Source organism: Tenrec ecaudatus, chromosome 9, assembly GCF_050624435.1.
Source record: "Tenrec ecaudatus isolate mTenEca1 chromosome 9, mTenEca1.hap1, whole genome shotgun sequence".
In the NCBI taxonomy this organism is placed as follows: domain Eukaryota; kingdom Metazoa; phylum Chordata; class Mammalia; order Afrosoricida; family Tenrecidae; genus Tenrec; species Tenrec ecaudatus.
Genome location: NC_134538.1, coordinates 122,675,436 through 122,693,629, shown reverse-complemented (window position 1 = coordinate 122,693,629; position 18,194 = coordinate 122,675,436). Strand labels below are relative to the sequence as shown.

The 18,194-nt window shown below is 44.2% G+C and overlaps 1 protein-coding gene across 1 annotated transcript in view; it reads left to right on the top strand.

Annotated features, from left to right (window-relative positions):
- Positions 1-18,194, top strand: part of RELN (reelin) — a 509,976-nt gene that overhangs the window by 425,764 nt on the left and 66,018 nt on the right. Inside the window, exons 41-46 of the mRNA XM_075558514.1 lie at positions 2,023-2,252; positions 7,000-7,220; positions 8,600-8,747; positions 10,953-11,211; positions 12,061-12,310; positions 17,147-17,315. Of these exons, the coding sequence (XP_075414629.1) occupies positions 2,023-2,252; positions 7,000-7,220; positions 8,600-8,747; positions 10,953-11,211; positions 12,061-12,310; positions 17,147-17,315 (1,277 nt within the window). The remainder of the gene's footprint in view (positions 1-2,022; positions 2,253-6,999; positions 7,221-8,599; positions 8,748-10,952; positions 11,212-12,060; positions 12,311-17,146; positions 17,316-18,194) is intronic.

The window sequence follows — 18,194 nt, the reverse complement described above, 5'->3', positions numbered from 1 at the left end:
CTTCAAACAGTGGAATATAAGACAAAATAATAATTTATGAATGATGAAGGGTTCATGAGGTAGGGGACAGTGGGAAGGGAGAGGGAAAATAAGCAGCAGATATTAAGGGCTCAAGTAGAAGGTAAATGTTTTGAGAATGATGATGGCAACAAATGTACATATGTGCTTGACACAATGGATGGATGTATGGGTTGTGATAAGAATTATAGGAGCCCCCAATAAAATGATTAAATAAAAAAATATAATTGAAAAAAAAGATCTCTATGCTCCTTATATTTTTCAAGAGACCAGATTAATAATGTGTAGAAGCATAGCCCGCGATGAAAACTCTTAGATGAAGTCACCAGCTGCATTCTACCTGTGCCCACGGTACTCACTTCAGAAGAGCCTGGTTTTCCCCTGCAGCCTTATTTAAAATCACGCCGAACGAAGCTGGCTGTGTATTTTAGTGTTCCTGACTGTCTCTCCTGGAGTAAACCTTTCCATCGCCAAAATCAGAGGCCAGAGGATGTGCTGGAGAATGATTTTTATGGACTTGCTTTAAAAAAAATCATTTTATTGGGGCTCATACACCTCTTATCACTATCCAGCCAGCCAGCCATTGTGTCAGCACATTTGTATGTACTTGCTTAAGGTTTCTGCTACAGCTCCTAATTTTATCTTGTGTTTTACAGTGCTAATAAAAGGTAGCATCTTTGGCCCTCTTAAGAGGCCTGTTATTGAAATGTCTACGTAGAAAGTTTCCGTGTATGTGCGTGTATGTGTTTACATAGACTTGTATGCCTGTGCACACTCATAAGTCCAGGTTGCGTATGTATGTGTGTGTGTGTGTTTACATAGACTTGTATGCCTGTGCACACTCATAAGTCCAGGTTGCGTATGTATGTGTGTGTGCATGTGTGTGTGTTTGCATAGACTTGTATGCCTGTGCACGCTCATAAGTCCAGGTTGCTTATGTATGTGTGTGTGTGCATGTGTGTGTGTTTACATAGACTTGTATGCCTGTGCACACTCATAAGTCCAGGTTGCATATGTATGTGTGTGTGTGTGTGTGTGTTTACATAGACTTGTATGCCTGTGCACACTCATAAGTCCAGGTTGCGTATGTATGTGTGCATGTGTGTGTGTTTGCATAGACTTGTATGCCTGTGCACGCTCATAAGTCCAGGTTGCGTATGTATGTGTGTGTGCATGTGTATGTGTTTGCATAGACTTGTATGCCTATGCACACTCATAAGTCCAGGTTGCGTATGTATGTGTGTGTGTGTGTGTGTGTGTGTGTGTTTACATAGACTTGTATGCCTGTGCACGCTCATAAGTCCAGGTTGCGTATGTATGTGTGTGGCAATGTTTAGTTGCTATGATTGCAAGAAAACAGTTATTTCGATATGAAGGGAGGCATTCATGGAAAATAGCAGTGCATCGTAGTTTCCGTTTCCTTCCCTTGAGAGTGTGGGGAGAGAGAAGCGTGTTCGCTCTCTAAATGGCGAAAGAGCTCTGTGAGTGCTCGCGCGGTGCCAGGGAGTCGCGTCAGTGGGAAGTCGTTTCCTTTTAACATTGAATCTGCATTGATGGCTCTCCGGATGCAATGCTTCTGGGATATTTGGAAGGTATACAAGAAGGACAAGAGAAGGTATTCCTACCTAACAGAATGACAGAAAAGCTGGCAGGTTAGGGCAACAGTCTTTCTGTTAGAATTTTCTCTTCTTGGCCACAAACTGGAGCCAAATGTAAAACTTGGAGGTCTGTCTGGGCCTTTGCTTTACCACTTATTTCGGTTTTGTTTGTTTATTTATAAAGTGAGAGAAAATAACTATGTCATATAGGCCCTTGAGGTTCTTTTTGAAAAATTACTGTTTGAAGGTAATATACAGCATTGATTAAGGAAGACAGAATTCTAGGTTTAAGATTCCAACCAGACAGTTCTCGGGAAAGGGACTCTGGGAAACCATGCCACGTGAATCGTCTCAAGGCTCGATGCTCTGAGTTCATTTGTATCCTCTCTTGTTCTGCTTCCCCAAGATCAATGTTGGGTGCTCCACGGACAGCTCGTCTGCCGATCCCGTCAGACTGGAATTTTCCAGGGACTTCGGGGCGACCTGGCACCTGCTGCTCCCCCTCTGCTACCACAGCAGCAGCCACGTCAGCTCCCTGTGCTCCACGGAGCACCATCCAAGCAGCACCTATTACGCCGGCACCACCCAGGGCTGGAGGAGGGAGGTCGTGCACTTCGGGAAGCTGCACCTGTGTGGGTAAGGGCCCTCGCTGCTGGGTTTGCTTCTCTCTGGGCAGTTAGCTCCCTGAGGTCACCACTGACTCCGGTGGGGATCTGTTCACCCTGCGTTTCTTCCTCGGTTCTCACTCCACGCAGATCAGTGTGCTTGTAATAACTTCTTCCCTCCTTTCTCACCCCCACCCCCCGAGCCTCTTCATAGTTATCGAAGGAGCCCTGGTGGTGTCGGGGTTATGCTTTGAGTTGTGAACCACAAGATTGATTGTTCGAAAGCACAAGCCACTCCTCAGGAGAAAGATGAGGCTTTGTACTCCTGTGAGGATTCCTAGTCTCGGGAAACGCACGGGGGCAGTTCTGTCCTGTCCTACATTGTCGCTGTCAGGTGACACTGACTCGGGTTGCAGTATGTTAGTATGTTTCAGATTTCTATTGCTTGAAGGAGACCCGGTACCATAAGGGGCTACATGTTGGCCTGCTAACCGCAAGGTTGGCAGTTTGAAACCACCAATGCTGCTGCAGAAAAAGATGAGGTGCTCTACTCCTATGAGCATGTACCGTCTCAGAAACTCACAGGGGCCGCCTGCTCGGTCCAGTCGGGTCACTAGAGTCAGAATGGATCCCATGGCAGTGAGTTGGTTTGTGGGTTTTGTATTTCTTACGGACAACACTGAGCTGACATAATCACTAACGTAAGTTTCTAGATAGATTTGAAAAGCACATGATGGACCAGACCACACCTTGTGGTCAAGGTCACCTCCAGATGGGTCTGCTGTTAGACTCATGAGGAGGCCCCAGACATCTGGTTAGTCCCTCACAATGCAGGTAGAATTGTATGACTTTGGAAAACCAGCCTAAGTCTCGCATGCAGGCAGAGTGCATTTAGAGAACCACAGAATATTCTTGTCACCGTATAAAAAAACACTGTTAGCACTCCCCCCTCGGGCATTTCTACTTTTTCCAACTTCCTCGGCATTCTTTTTTTGCATCTCTTTGACTCTTCTGTGGAAAAGCTATCTGGAGGTCAAGGACTTCCACCCTAGTAAAATGAAATGGAAAGTATGGTTCAAAAAATGAAACCAATAATACAAGTGAGCAAAGAGAGGCAGGCAGTAAAGCAGACTGAGCATTGCTGTTTATTCCTGTAGAAGAAATAGCTTATTCTTTCCGTGTATATCCAAAAAGAAGGAAGAGCTAATGTACTTTGAAATTGGAAATAGATTTACATTCCTGATGTGAAAGGAGCATAATTATAAGTCGTGGGTCTTCGAGAAAAGCTACTAATACTTAGTACTTTTCCAAAGGGGTGCAAATGAATTTTCAGTCTGCAGATTCACTGACAGAGCCCATCGACTTCTCCACCCATCAGCACAACTTTGATAATATGATTGCAAAGGACTGGTGATTTATGTTGATGAGCTTGTCATTTACTAGCCGATGCTATTACATCTATATTCTTATAGGAAATCCAAATACTTATGAAATAAGCATTATTACTAAGCAAAAGTCCTCAAGATTCTTTAGACGTGATAGCCAAGGCGCTGGGGGAGTCTGGACAGCCTAAGAATAGATAGGGCTGTTAACACAGACTACTCAAGCAGAAGGCCGCTTCGGGAGCAGAGACCGTCTGTAGAAGTCTCTGGCAGGGGACTGTAACTTGGGAAACCCAGTATCCAAAGTCAGTTGTAAATAGATAACAGCCTTTTTTTAAAAAAAGATTGTGATGGTGCTGAGGAGTTTCACAGGCTGTGGAACAGAAATGTGCGGACCTTATCCTGATCTTGCTGATATGAACATCGCTCCACAATCTGGACGCTTCATTTCCTATCATTCTAATTCCCAATTGCTGGCGAGGGGGAATCAGAACCAATCAACCATGGCCAAAAAGCGGGGTCTTGCATCTGATGCGAGCTTCTCGGGGTCGACACCTGCAGTTTGAAGAAGCGAAGAAGAAGGCCCGAGTGGCCATCCTCTTGAGAACCTACTAGCAGAGGCTTCCAGCAACGTCACCCCCGTGTTGCGGAGAAGCTCGGCCTTTGCTCCTCAGCAGACTGCTAGTCTTCCCCAGATGTCCAGCTAAGAACTAGCCTGAACAGAAAGCGGCGTGAACGATAGGTTGTGGTTCAGAATGCTAGATTGTTTTGATAGCTAATGATGGCTTTAGCCAGTTTCCACATGGAAACAAGATCACGAAGATCTGAGAACCCGAGGCACTGAGTGAAGATATACCTGCCAAGACGGTGTACCAGCATCTTGGAAACTGCATTAGGCAGCGTCCGCCGTGGTAGGTTTGCCCAGTAGATATGGCAGTATCAGAGAGGAATTGGAAGTAGAAAAATGTAGAAATCTGTACATTGATATGTTAATATTGGGGGTCTGTGTAGAACATAACGCCTCCTTCACTTGACAGCATGATCCGTGGTCGTATGCAGAACTTAGTTGGTCATTTGTATTCCACATCATTTATCGTCCACGCCATCATGATTTCTATGAAAAGGGAATGAGTGAAGGAAGCAGGCCTCCTCTCGGAGGGGGATAAGTCTGCTTTTCCAAGCTGCCTTGAAACGTTTCTGTGATGAGAAGAATTTGACTTCAGGGTGTTATCTAGTCCTTGTTTCTTGAAGAGAATTCACACTCTTCTTAAAACCCACATAGGCATGAATTGCTGGAAGGCAAAAGTTATATTTTCTCCAACTCAGTGACCCATTCTTTGGTTGGCATTCAACATAGTACATAAAAGCAATGCAAGTGCTGGGTTCTAAATATATATATAACCAATGTCTAAAATACCCTTTCTGCACACTTACTGGACGCACATGACGTATATTAAATCTTCCTGTGCTGAAAGGATCATATATATATGTATATATATTTTTAGATTCCCCATACAATCAGTTTACATTTGAAGCATCAGCATTGAGCTTTCATCTCAATTCATTCGCATCACCTTGGGGTCCTTTTTGTCTTGAGCCTCTTTTTGGCTTTAAAGCCTCCTCATTGTTTTTGCTTTGTGCAGTGTCATAATGAGTCAACCAAAACCCTATTTCATGAAAGCAGTGCGTGTGCTTGAATTTTAAGTTTATGTTTGAAAAACAGGTCCTTCTGAACACCACTGGCTTGAGAGGACAGATGCTGGCATTCACGGGGGAGAGTGGCCGGGAAATTTTCAAACAGCTTTCAGCAGAGGGGAAACCAGACCCGTCAGCCCATTTATCATAGAGCTTGCCGTCTCTGTGTCAAAGCAGGCGAACAATAAGAAATATCCAACCACGATGGCTCATTTGTATTCAGAACAGTTGAATAAATAAGAAGTTCAAAAATCCCACGTAGGCTTTTTGTCCAAAGGAAAAGTGCAGCCATTTCCCTCAGCTCAGCAGTCTCAAAGTTCCAAAGGCAAGAAGTGCTTCTCACCAACACTAAGCTCTGACAAGCATTTGAAAATAAAGCTGCCATTTTGGGGGCAGCTTAAGATAGCTGGAATCCTGGTCTCAACGGTGAAATCAGGGTTAAAGTCATCTGTGACAACTTGACTCCATCTGCTTGACTATCTCCTGAACTGTAGTTGCGTACCCAATGTGTTTCTCTCCCACCACCTACCGCCATCCTTTGTGCTTGACTCCTGCTTTCTGCTTCTCAAATGAAAACTTGTTCAGAATTCGCTTCATATGAAAATTGGGAACAGAAATAAGAGGACACATCATCTCTCTCTCTCTACCTGCCCCTTTCTAAAATAAGCTCATCTTTTTTGAACTGAGTTTTATACACAATTATTAGTAAACAATTTCTGGACTGCTACCTAAACATGTAGATGATTTCCAAAGAACTGACCGATTGCCAGCATGATCATAGGAAATTCATTTACAGGTTAAAAGAAATAGATGGCTTTTATTTTAAAAGAGAATAAGAAAGGAGACACTTAGAAAAAACATCTGATTTTGTCACTGTTTCTCTTAAAAGTAATCTGTGGGACTCTCTGTTGCTGATAGAATAAAATCCAGAAAGTGACTTTGTTTGATTTATAAGGCCCTTGACAGCAAATTATATCCAACAGCATCTGTTCTATGTCTGAAACACTGAATTGGGCACCGTGAGAGTTAACAAAGGAGAGCATGATGTGGGACTCGGGGAGATTACAGCTAATAGCAGAGGACCACCCTTTAAATAACTTCAGCTGTGACAGCACTAAGACTGGAAACCCCCGGGGTGCGTAAAGGAGGAAGAGAGAAGAAAGAGTGCTACTGAAAGATCGAGATTCTCTCAAAGGCACAAGTGGCTAAGCGCTCAAGGACAAGCCACGAGGATGTTGATTCGATCCCACGTACGGGTATCTAAGCAAACAGCTCTGGCAGTCTGCAGCCCTGAAACCCGTGGAGCAGTATTACTGTGTGCACAGGCGGGAGCCGTGACTCCGTATGGAGTTACAGGGACTGCTTGACCCCAACATCAAAGCTGAACTGTGTGAAAGAGTAGATGGTCAGAGCAGTGGAGAAAGCTTTGCTAAGGAGAGTAAATTCTACAGAAGGTGGGGAGGTCAGGTGGATTTTGAGTGATGTGTAGGACTGGGAAGGAAATTCAGGAAGCAGCGACCTTATTGGCAAAATCTTAGAGATGGGGGAACGGAGTTGGTGTCCCGGAGATGGTGAATCATGTTTCTACTTGGGTGTGGCCCAGCGACCATAACGGGCCATTCTTCACAGATCAGATGTGCGTACTTTGAAGATGCATTGTTCTGCTGATCAGCTTCTCAAAGACTTGCACGTGTTTTCCAGATCTGTGCGTTTCAGGTGGTACCAGGGGTTTTACCCTGCTGGCTCTCAGCCTGTGACATGGGCCATTGATAATGTCTACATCGGTCCCCAATGTGAGGAGATGTGTAATGGCCATGGAAGCTGTATCAACGGGACCAAGTGTATATGCGATCCTGGCTACTCAGGGCCCACCTGCAAAATAAGCACGAAGAATCCTGATTTTCTCAAAGATGATTTTGAAGGTAACTTTTTCCCCATAAATCCCATATAGCTCTGTAAAAGAACTTAACTGTTAAGCACAATTTGTGGTATGGAGATAATCATGAAGTTCCACTGTAAGATTTCATATCCGGGCAATTTTGACCCCTCAAGACTTCATTTAGCCTGACTTTTGTAGAATTCTGTTTTAAAATTACAATCAATGAGCAGGAACAAGCCTTTAATGAAGAAACAAGTGGAGGCGCTTTTTCCGCTTTTTATACCACGTGTCATTTCTGATTAATGATCATTTTTAGAAAATGCCTACAGAGGGTAACTCCTCTTGGATGGATAGAACAACTTTCCTGAAATACATGTCTGTCATTGCTTTGCTACCAACTCATTAACCAGCCTCTCATCACTTTCTGTATCTCAGTCCTACACCTAGAAGCTAGTGTCATCATCTATGAAGATGATGTGACAACATACGAAAATGCACGAGGTCATAATTAGGAAAGTATTTAAATTTTATATTCACTCTAATCAAACGACAGAGAACACGCTCACAAACAACAAGTCTACAAAGAAATATAATGCTTATCTATGTTAAGAGAACGTGACGATGCTTTTACCTTCTCCTTAAGATTATTGTAAAACTGTCATCTTTATGGTTTTGATGGCCATTTTAAAACGAAACCTGGATGAGTGTCTGAAGAGATTTAAGAGCTGGTTTTGTGCGACTATCTTGAATAGGAAATTTTAAACCACATTAAATTTATTCTATTCACTATTAAAGCTATGGTCTCTGAAAAGATGATACCTACATGACGCCATCTTAGCATTTGTAAGGAAACGGTGACGAGGACAGTGGAAAGGCCACTCCACACTCCTTTGCTTTTGCCTTGCACCCTTCCCTCACTGCGTGTGGAGGAGCAGAAAGGAAGGGTCCATAAATGCTAAGGCAAGTCTCCTGCCTCTGGAATGTGCACCTGAAACTACGCCGGCCGTGGCTGACCGTCACAGCAGCGCGGAGTTCCCTGTCCCAGCGTTATGAGGACACATTATTGGCTTCCTGCGCAATCTTCACGGGAACCCTGGTGGCGCATGGGTTACACGTTGCGCTGCCAACCCCAAAGTCAGCAGGTTGAAACCACCAGCAGCTTCCCTGGAGAAAGATGAGGCTTTCTACTCCCCTACGGAGTTACAGCCTTGGGAACCCACAGAGGCAGTTCTACCCTATCCTAAAGGGACACAATGAGTCGAAACTGACGTGATGGGAATGGTTTTGGTTTGGGCGGGGGTCTCGGGGGGAGAGGGGGATGTTAATATCTACACAGTGCATTTACCAACCATGTACCTTTAAAAATATATAATTTGATGGTAGCTGGAATCATAGATGAGCTGCATTTTCTGCTTTTTTCAGGCCAGCTAGAATCTGACAGATTCTTGTTAATGAGTGGGGGGAAGCCATCCCGCAAGTGTGGAATCCTTTCCAGTGGAAACAACCTATTTTTCAATGAAGATGGTTTGCGCATGTTGATGACACGTGACTTGGATTTATCACAAGCTAGGTAATCATGTTTAAGTGCTGTTTCAAAATCACACAGTACTATACAGGCCCGGAGCATAATCAAATCAGAAAGAATCAGAGATCTCAAGGACAAGGCCTTCCCTTGGAAATGCCGAGCTTCTCTCCATTAAAACACAATTTACATAATCTCCACTCTAGAACCAAGAGAGACCTGTGCAATAGCTAACTCAGAAATTAAACCCAGCTCAACACCAAAGTTAATATCTGGTATCGCATGAGAGTGTGACTGGGGAGGAATGACAAGTGTTTAACTTTGAGAAATGAAACTGCATCTTCTTTATATACTTCTAAAAGCCACTGCTCACCCGCACTTCCACTACATAAAAAATTATTTACATTCTTGGCGTATGCTCACTCGAAAGCATAGTTGATAATAGAGTCGTCCTGAAGCTATATGCCCTCAGAGGTGTCTCCATCAGCAATTTCACCTACAAGCATCTGGAATGCAGCCTTGTTCTTTATGAGAATCGCTTTGCCATGATTTGCTAACACCTTCTAAGCAGTCATTTTCCAAATTGAGTACACAGTCACTCAGAGACAAACAGTTTAACACTGGCTCAGAGGGTTATGTCCTGTCAAGATGTGCACCCCAGAGCATTTGATGAGCCAAAACATTAACAGGAAAAAATTTAAAAGGCAATTTAACGTGCGTAAAATGGAACTCCGACCTGTTTCTGCTAGTGAACAAAAAAGATTATGTTTTAGTTGTTGAAATATTTCTGAGTACTCCAAATGCATGTTAGTATATTTTTCCTCTTTTTCTTAGGTCTCATTTATTGTATTATACTTTCGATCATTCTTTATAGAAAATGTAGTTTTCTCATATGAGATGATACATTTTTAGATCTAGATAGCAAAATTTTATTTATTCCTGCACTATTTTAAGCTGATGCTCCTTATTTCTTATTGTCACTGGAAGATGAGGTCTCTTGGTTAGAAATGATTTGGTTTTTCCAATTAAATAATCATGACATAGTTTAGGTGTCACTTGCTTATATTTTTTCCAATATAGGCAATGTGTTAAGAGCTTTTTATGTAAATGAGTGTTTCTGTAAATGTCATTGAGGCACCAACTATGTTGTTGGGTTTTGTTTTGGCTTTTTTTTTTTTCACTAATCCAATGTTAAAAGCTTCTTTATTTATCTCTCCTCTCAGTAGCATGCTGTGTAGGATTTGCATATATTGACCTCGAAATGCTCCATGTAAAATCTCCATTTTCTCAAAGTCATGAGAAAGATAAATGCCCAGCTAGTAAGGTTGGGAGGAACTCATTAGGAATGCATCTTCATATATGGTACTGATAACAATCGTTACAAGCCTCAATAAAGTTCATATATTTGACACGCGTACATTATTGGGTATGTGTGTTCAATTGCACATGACATTTATTCTGCATTACCAGCTAGCACAGCAGCCAGGCCAGGCATTTGGCTTACCTGCCAAAGATAGCATGTGATCTAGTTTTCATTGGCACTCCAGCTGGCTGCTGCTGCTCTGTCCACCTTGTTGCCAGCTGGGAAGGCTGCCGCTGGCTGGTGCCACAATACTTCTTGGCCAGTATCATCCACCCCGGTCCCAGCAACAGTCAGGGGCTGGCATAACCCCCCACCCACCCCACCCCACACACACAGGCAACCCAGTCCCCGGACCAGAAACGAGCCTAGGCTTGACACCTTCCAAGAAACGTCTAGCATTTCACAGAGTGGTGCTACAACTAGTGAATTTAAATGTGCCTCACACAACAATCCCATGAGCTCTGGAAAGGTACCGGTGAAACCTGAGGATGGATGATTTCACCAATAATAAGGTGTGAATAATACTAACGACCTGCTTCCGGGTTCAAATACTAAGGTCAAGAATCCAATTTTATCTTAAATGGATAAAATATACCTTTTAAAACTTTGAACAACCTTGGGATCGTTCCCATCATCTTATAGAATAATCAGAGGGTGTCCTGAATGCCCACTTCCCTTAGACTCTCCTGTGAGAAGTGTCAAGATATGAATGTGGACACAGAACTGAATCTTTTTTTTCAACTTCACGTTGTATTGACTCCCACATTTGAAAGGCAAGGCCAATTTTGACATTGTTGTATTGGACAGCCATCAGATCCTCAGATTCATGTGTGTTTGCCTTATGAATGTCCTCAATTGAATAAGTCTATAGTGAATTTTTCAAATATCAGATTTGTGCAGTTCTTCATGAGACTGGGATGTGGTAAAGGTGCCCCAGACCCGAGAAGCCAGCCTGTACTTCTACAATACTCTCTCAATGGTGGCCTTTCATGGAGCCTCCTGCAAGAGTTCCTCTTCAGCAATTCCAGCAACGTGGGCAGGTACATTGCCCTGGAGATACCACTGAAAGCCCGCTCCGGCTCGACACGTCTCCGCTGGTGGCAACCATCTGAAAACGGGCACTTCTACAGCCCGTGGGTTATTGACCAGGTCAGTCTACTCAAGAATAACTGATATCGTTTTGCCATTTGAACTAAATATGACCTTGGGCATTTAGCCTAGCCTCCTGGTTCAGCAAAGGAAACCCCGAATGGACAGTGACGTGACTGCCCACGGGCACACGGCTAAATTAGATGGAGTTTTGGGTTTCCTTTCATTTTCAGTTGCCTGAGTTTATAAAAACAAAGCACTCGACAGAAGGCATAGGTCCTGCTCACAGAGGATTCTTCCGTGTGGGTAGAAGAACTTTATTCGCGTGATGGGAGGTTTTAATTCTCTGAAAAGGGAAATGTGCAAATTAGTATTGGCTGCTGCATGCGCCGGTTCCCAAATCCTCTTTCTGAGCCTTTGAAGAAAGAAAAATCAGAAATCTCCCCAACCTTCCTTATGGACTGTTTGGCAGGATCTTCATACATAATAAAATACGTATCAAACAGAACTCAGAAGAACCTATTAACAATATATATAGGCCATGCAAAGGTTGGGAACTAAAATGCCTTAGATGCGATTGTCCTCAAATAGAAACTTTACATGGAAAATAATCCCGTGGAAGCCAAGTTTTGCTTGCCCAGCTTGGGCACATGTAGTTTCCAAAGACTCCATTTGGCCACCAAGTCTGTGAATGGTTTTGTCACTCCTTTGATATGTTTTCAGTAGCTTCTTGCCAGATGGGCAAGCAGACCACTTGAAAAGAGCATTCTAAACGGTTCCCTAGCATTACTCTTGCTGTCGAGTGCCAGCTCTGAGCTCTCAGGCTGGCAGATGAAAACAACAAACAAAACCACTGCCCTTTCCAGTATCTTAAGACTAAGGCTGCTTGTGGTTTTCCATACTTGTCAGATCCTTATCGGAGGGAATATTTCTGGGAACACAGTCTTGGAAGATGATTTTACAACACTGGAGAGTAGGAAGTGGCTGCTTCACCCTGGAGGAACCAAGATGCCCGTGTGTGGCTCCACTGGTGATGCCCTAGTCTTCATCGAAAAAGCCAGCACACGCTATGTCGTCACCACAGATATTGCTGTGAATGAGGACTCCTTCCTGCAGATTGATTTCGCTGCCTCCTGCTCAGTCACAGACTCTTGCTACGGTGAGTGTTCGTTTCCATTCGGAGAGGCCAAAGCACGCACCTGAGCATCCGTGGCTCTCTCTGTCCCGCGGGCAACTGTCCTGAAGCCATCACTGTTCTAGACAAGCTTGCATCTAAATTGAACTTTAGAGGTTTAATTAATTTTCAACCATCAGAATGTGAGTTTAATTTTAAGCATCTGCATACAAAGACTTCCTTTATATAAAGTGAATAATAACCCCAATTTCTCTTTCTGTAAACCTTTACTTTGTTAGTATCAGACTTGAGGAATAAAGGATATACTTGAAGTATTTTTCTGTCCAAGGACTTACCACGTGGGAACTCCAGGAATAAGTACCTATATACTCGAGTATAAGCCGACCCAAATATCAGCCACGGCACCTAATTTCACCACAAAAGCTGCATTGAAAATGTGCTGAAAAACTTGGCTTATACACGAGTATATACGGTAATGGAGTCCATGCCTATAATTATACGTCTACGTGTTTTAATTAACCAGGTTGTGATTGCTCTAGTTATGGTCTCCTGTCTGTCTTCTTCAGAACGATGAAATGATGTTCCTAGTTCTCCTTGCCTGGTCTCCTATCTGGATCGCAGTGTGTTCTAGGCCACGCTCACTGTGAGCAGTTTGGATCCTGGGGTCAGCGTGTGTGAGTGTTAGGAAAAATACAAACTGACATCATTGCACGCTTAGACTCTGTGCCTGTCAGGAGTCGGCGGCTCTTTCCACACCGCGCTTCTTACCGGAGGGCTAAACCAGCGCGCACACAGGGCCTTGTTTCGTTTCAAACTCCAAGACAGTGGCATAGGAGTCATTTGGCTTGTTCCAAATGCTGTGTCTACCCCAGAATCCAGATTTTTCATACTCCTATTAGTTTGAATGTAATGGACATATGTTAGGGAGAATCAAAAATGCTCATCCTGTGACAGACTCAGTGAGTTCATTAACCCTAGTCAGTGGGTTAGGGAGCTTGTAACAGAGGGTGGGAAAGTGAAAGATGTGGGTCCTCGCTGTAATAGGTCACCATCTATTGGAGGGGGTACTTCAAAAGGTAAGCCTCTTAGAAATGACCTACTCAGTGCTCTGTATTGTGTCAGTAATGAAGGTTCAAAGGAGAGAGATGCCAGATGGATCGCCACGTTACATGGTTCTAGAAGGCATCACAAAGGACCTTAGTCTAAAGTAGGCCTCAGTGTTTGGAACAGACTGGAGGGGCAGACAGGATGCTTTCAAGGGTGTGTTTGAAGCTAGAAGGACGACATTAGCAAGAAACTGGAGATGGAGTGGGTGACAATGTGAGCAGACAGGCCTGACTAGTGGGTGTTGGCATAGAGCAGAGCGAAGGGTGCTGCCTTTGAAAGCAGGAAGGATTAAAGATCCTAGACGCGGCACCTTCATTACCACAGGAAGTCAGTGGGAGCCCAGGAAAGGGTGACCGCCACACAGTCAACCAGCAGCCCCCACAAACCCAGGGACATGTACATTCTCCTGTAGGCTGGCTCAGTGGGGGGAAGGACAGCCCCCCACAACTAATTGCAGGTTTGATAGGTACAATTATATGGTTAAATATGTGTGTGTGTATGTGTGTGATAATAAAGTCTTAGAAAATAAGGAGAGATTGAAATAATGGAGTTAGACACATTTCATGGTAGCATGCTCACCTCAGCCCTACTCAGTGGTCCACGTGGAGATGGGAGACAAGAGGGCAGGAAAGGGGGAGGGGAAGGAGGACAAAGGGAGAGGGAACAGGGGAGCAGGACTGGGGGAGAGAGCTCTTTATTGCTAACCAAGGCTTATATATCTTGGGGGGCATGCAAGCCCACTAATTGCAGGTAAAGACATACGTCACAAGAAGGGGTTGCACTATAGGTAATACAATGATAAGAGGGGGATGACCTAGGGGTATACATGCAATAGGAAGGGGAGGGACATGTGACAAGAGGGCACATCCTAGATTCAGGATGGCAGCCTAACTTTGGATGTCACCGAGCAGGTCTGACCTGTTCTCTGGCTTTCCATGGAAACCATTATCAGTAGGATGTGAACCCACCTCCAATGGACCAGACTGATGCCTGACTGCCTTCAGGGAGAATATCTCTAAGCATCTGACCTCCCACCAAGTGATGGCAAGTAGCCCCTAGCGTTTGGCATATCTTGGGGGAGACAAAGCTGGGGAAGTCTTTTGTACCCTACAGCTCAGCCTTTGGAGAAAAGTTAAGCTGAAAAATAAAATGAAAACAAAAAGTAGCTATGTGGAATTGGCAACAAATTATGAAAGACCTTAAGCGCCAGACACAAGAATTTGGGCTTGCCAGAATTTGTGAATTGGAGGCATGGAAGCATGGGAGTACAGCGGGTAGTGCTGGATGTGGTCCAGAGAAATGTGCTTGAGAGGCACGGGAGGGGGGGAAGGAACCCCAGTAAAGCAGATGCAGTGCTAATCCCTGTAGGGGGGATGAAGACCTCAACCAAGATGGCTTGCAGAGAACTGGCACATCTCAGATGACCGGGAGGCAATGCCCACAGCTGCAGCAGGAGCAGTAGGTCTCGGGACCAGGACAAGTTGAACATCGGAGGATAAAGGAGAGACCAATGTAAATCACTTCTGGATTCAGAACCCATAAAAAGTGTAAGCGTTGCCATTGAAAAGCTTTAGTATAGAGGAAGAGGTGATCTTTCTGAGGGAAGAGGATGAGTTATCGCTATAAAACATAGGCGGAAGTAGTTCTCAGTGATGTTCGTTACTGAGGAAGCCATAGAGGATGGAACACAAGAGGTTTGTTTCCACTGCTCAGCATGGTAGACCCAACATCCCACACAGTCACCGGTTGTTAAATGAATAAAGTCAACTTTTGAGACCGACATTGGAAGACCTGGGCCCAGAACTAATTGTTAAAACCCTAAGAGCATACACAGAGACTAGACGGCTAGAAACAGTCTGGAAGAATGCTCGTTGCTGGGCCAGTCTGCTAGGGAGTCAGTCAGTATGAGACTAACACCGGAGAGTCTGAGTAGAATTGCATCATCGGGTCCAAGAATCACAGGCTACTCATTCCTGTCCAGTGCGGTAGGGGAGGCAAGTATAATGCCAACTGAGACCAGACCATTGCATTTCACTAGACAAAGCCATTCTTCACCCTAGAGCAGTGGGTGGTCTCCCTGCTGGCTGCACTAGAGAATCACCTGGGGGCTCAGAACTCCTGACACCTTGGCTGTGCCTCACAAGAGTTCCGATTAGGTCTTCTGGGGATGGCGCCCCGACACCAGTGGTCTTGAAAATAATCAAGTAATCTCAGTGTACAGCACCCCGCTTAATAACTGAGTTTACACAGCGCAATTTCAGTTAGGGAGGTAGCCCTGGCATCAGGTTAGAAGGTATTAAACAGAGAGGGTGGTGGTGGTTGTGTGCCATCGAATCAATTCTTACTCACAGCAACTCCATCTGACATCGTAGAACAACCACATAGGATTTTCTAGAATTATGAGTTTTACGGGGCAGGCGGCCTGGGAGCTGCTGGGTGGGATCCCACCATCAACATTTCAATGAGCAGCCGAGCACTTACCTGTTATTCCTCCTAAGGAGGAAGTCAAGGGAGAGAGCAGACAGGGAACATGGGTAGAATGTTCAGAAGCTAAAGGAAAGAGCTACCTTTCCACAGACCTGCATCCTGGCCTCATGCGCTGCCCCGCGTGCTCTGGCCCTCAGTCACCTCCTGACTCTTCTGATAGCCCCGTATATTCCATAGCCAGTAGAACAAAACATATGAGAGGGCTTCAGAAAGTTCAAAGAAAAGTTGAATTCAGAGATACTGGAATTTTTACACAAACTTTTTGAAGTCTTCTCAAACAGGTAAAGAGATTTTCTTGGAAATGTCACCCATACTGGAAGCAAAATTGGCACTAAATTTGAACAATTTGAACTGCAGATCTTGTGATTGATAGTCTCAGGCTTAACCTAACACCACCACCAGAACTCCAGACTTGGCCTCATCTTAAATTATAACTATTATAAGTTATTAAATAATATAAAATTTATATAGTATATATTTATATAATAGATAGTCTATAAATGTTATGTTAAATTATACCATATATTCTCATGTATAAGCCGAGTTTTTCAGCACACTTTTATGCAGTTTTTGTGGTAAAATTAGGTGCCTCGACTGATATTTGGGTTGGCTTATACTCGAGTATATATGGTTAACTAGTTGTGAATTAAACCATGCAAGCTTTAAGCCTCAGAAACTATCGCTTTGTCACAATTGCTCTAAGGTTCGCGTTAGAAGGTGTGGGGCCAAACGGATGTCATGCTTGAGTTGTTCTCCTCTTAAAATAAAAACTATCTCAGTGTGGAAGCTACAAACAATTACTAGTCCTGTGCAGAAAGAAGCCAAGCCAAGCACATTCCAAACAGGAAAATGTTAATATGAAGAGAGGGAATCCAATTGATTTTTCAAAAACCCAAACTCCCTCCCATGGAGTTGATTGCAACTCGTCGCGAGGCTGGAGGACAGGGCAGACCTGTCCCTGTTTGTTGCCCAGACTGTAGCTCTGTGCGGGAGTAGACAGCCTCATCTTTCCCCTGTGGAGGGCCTGATGATTTCAAACGGCTCACCATGTGCTTCACAGCCCACTGTGAACCCCCTATGCCACCAGGACACCTTCTGTAACATGCAGAGAGAAAAACCAAGCCAGGAGTGTCGCAAACAGGGAAAGCAGGGGAGAGAAAGAATGCAATTGACCTCAGGCTGAAATGAAAACAGAGAAAAGCATGCATTGTGATTCTTGGGTCTGGAGACATGTCTTTTTACTTGGAATCATGCTTCCTGTTGCAGCTATTGAGTTGGAATACTCAGTGGATCTGGGACTGTCGTGGCACCCGTTGGTGAGGGACTGTCTGCCTACCAACGTCGAGTGCAGCCGCTATCACCTGCAGCGGATCCTGGTGTCAGATACTTTCAACAAGTGGACCAGAATTACTCTGCCCCTCCCTCCTTATACCAGGTATGGCTGCATTCTGCATGTGCGGGACCAAAGCGTGGTATCGTGTGGCACCTCAGAGTTTAGGAGAGCAGAAACCAGTTTTAATGATGGCGTTGTTCTGTTTTCCCCAAATCCAGGCCTGGGCTGACTTTTAACCCTTGTTATTCTGAAAGAATGGTACATGCAGGAGAACAGGGGGTGGATCACTGAGCTGCTCCCACTTAAACACGTTTAAAATGGGACCATTGGACGCAGAATAGATGTTTTCTGTCCGTCTGCCTACCGGAAATAGAAGAGCACAGAGTAATGCCATAGCCTCATACGTGGATATAGTAAATAAGTTGCCTTAAAATTACTTTCAATGTTTGAAATTTTATTTGGAAAAATTTCTTCTTTTTGTTTTATCTTATTAATTGGGAGTTAATACATGTATCAAATGATTCCATAGTTCATTTGCATAAGCAGAGCCGTACGATTGCTCCCACAATCAGTTTCCAAGCATTCCTTTTCTACATGGATTCCTTGATATCATCTCCCTTTTACACCCCCCACCACCACTGTCTCCCCCACCCCCAGCCCCTGTCCCAGAAACCCTGATTCTACTTGCTAGCCCCATCGGTTCATCAATCCTAGGTTTCATACACCAAAAAAACAAGAAACATCACACAACTTCCAAGAGGGTGACTCCCAATGACAGACCACCTCTGAGATAAGCCCTTATATGAGCAAAGAAAAACAAAAACACAGAAAATGTCGAAAAGCAGATCAGGTTCAGCATGCATCAGAGGAGAGATCAACTGACAAAAAGGTTAACTGTCCAGTCAGAATAATGGGAAAATGTCTTGAGGATTACCATCCACAGCCGACTTTTTTGTCTAAAACAGTGTTCTAATGAAATAC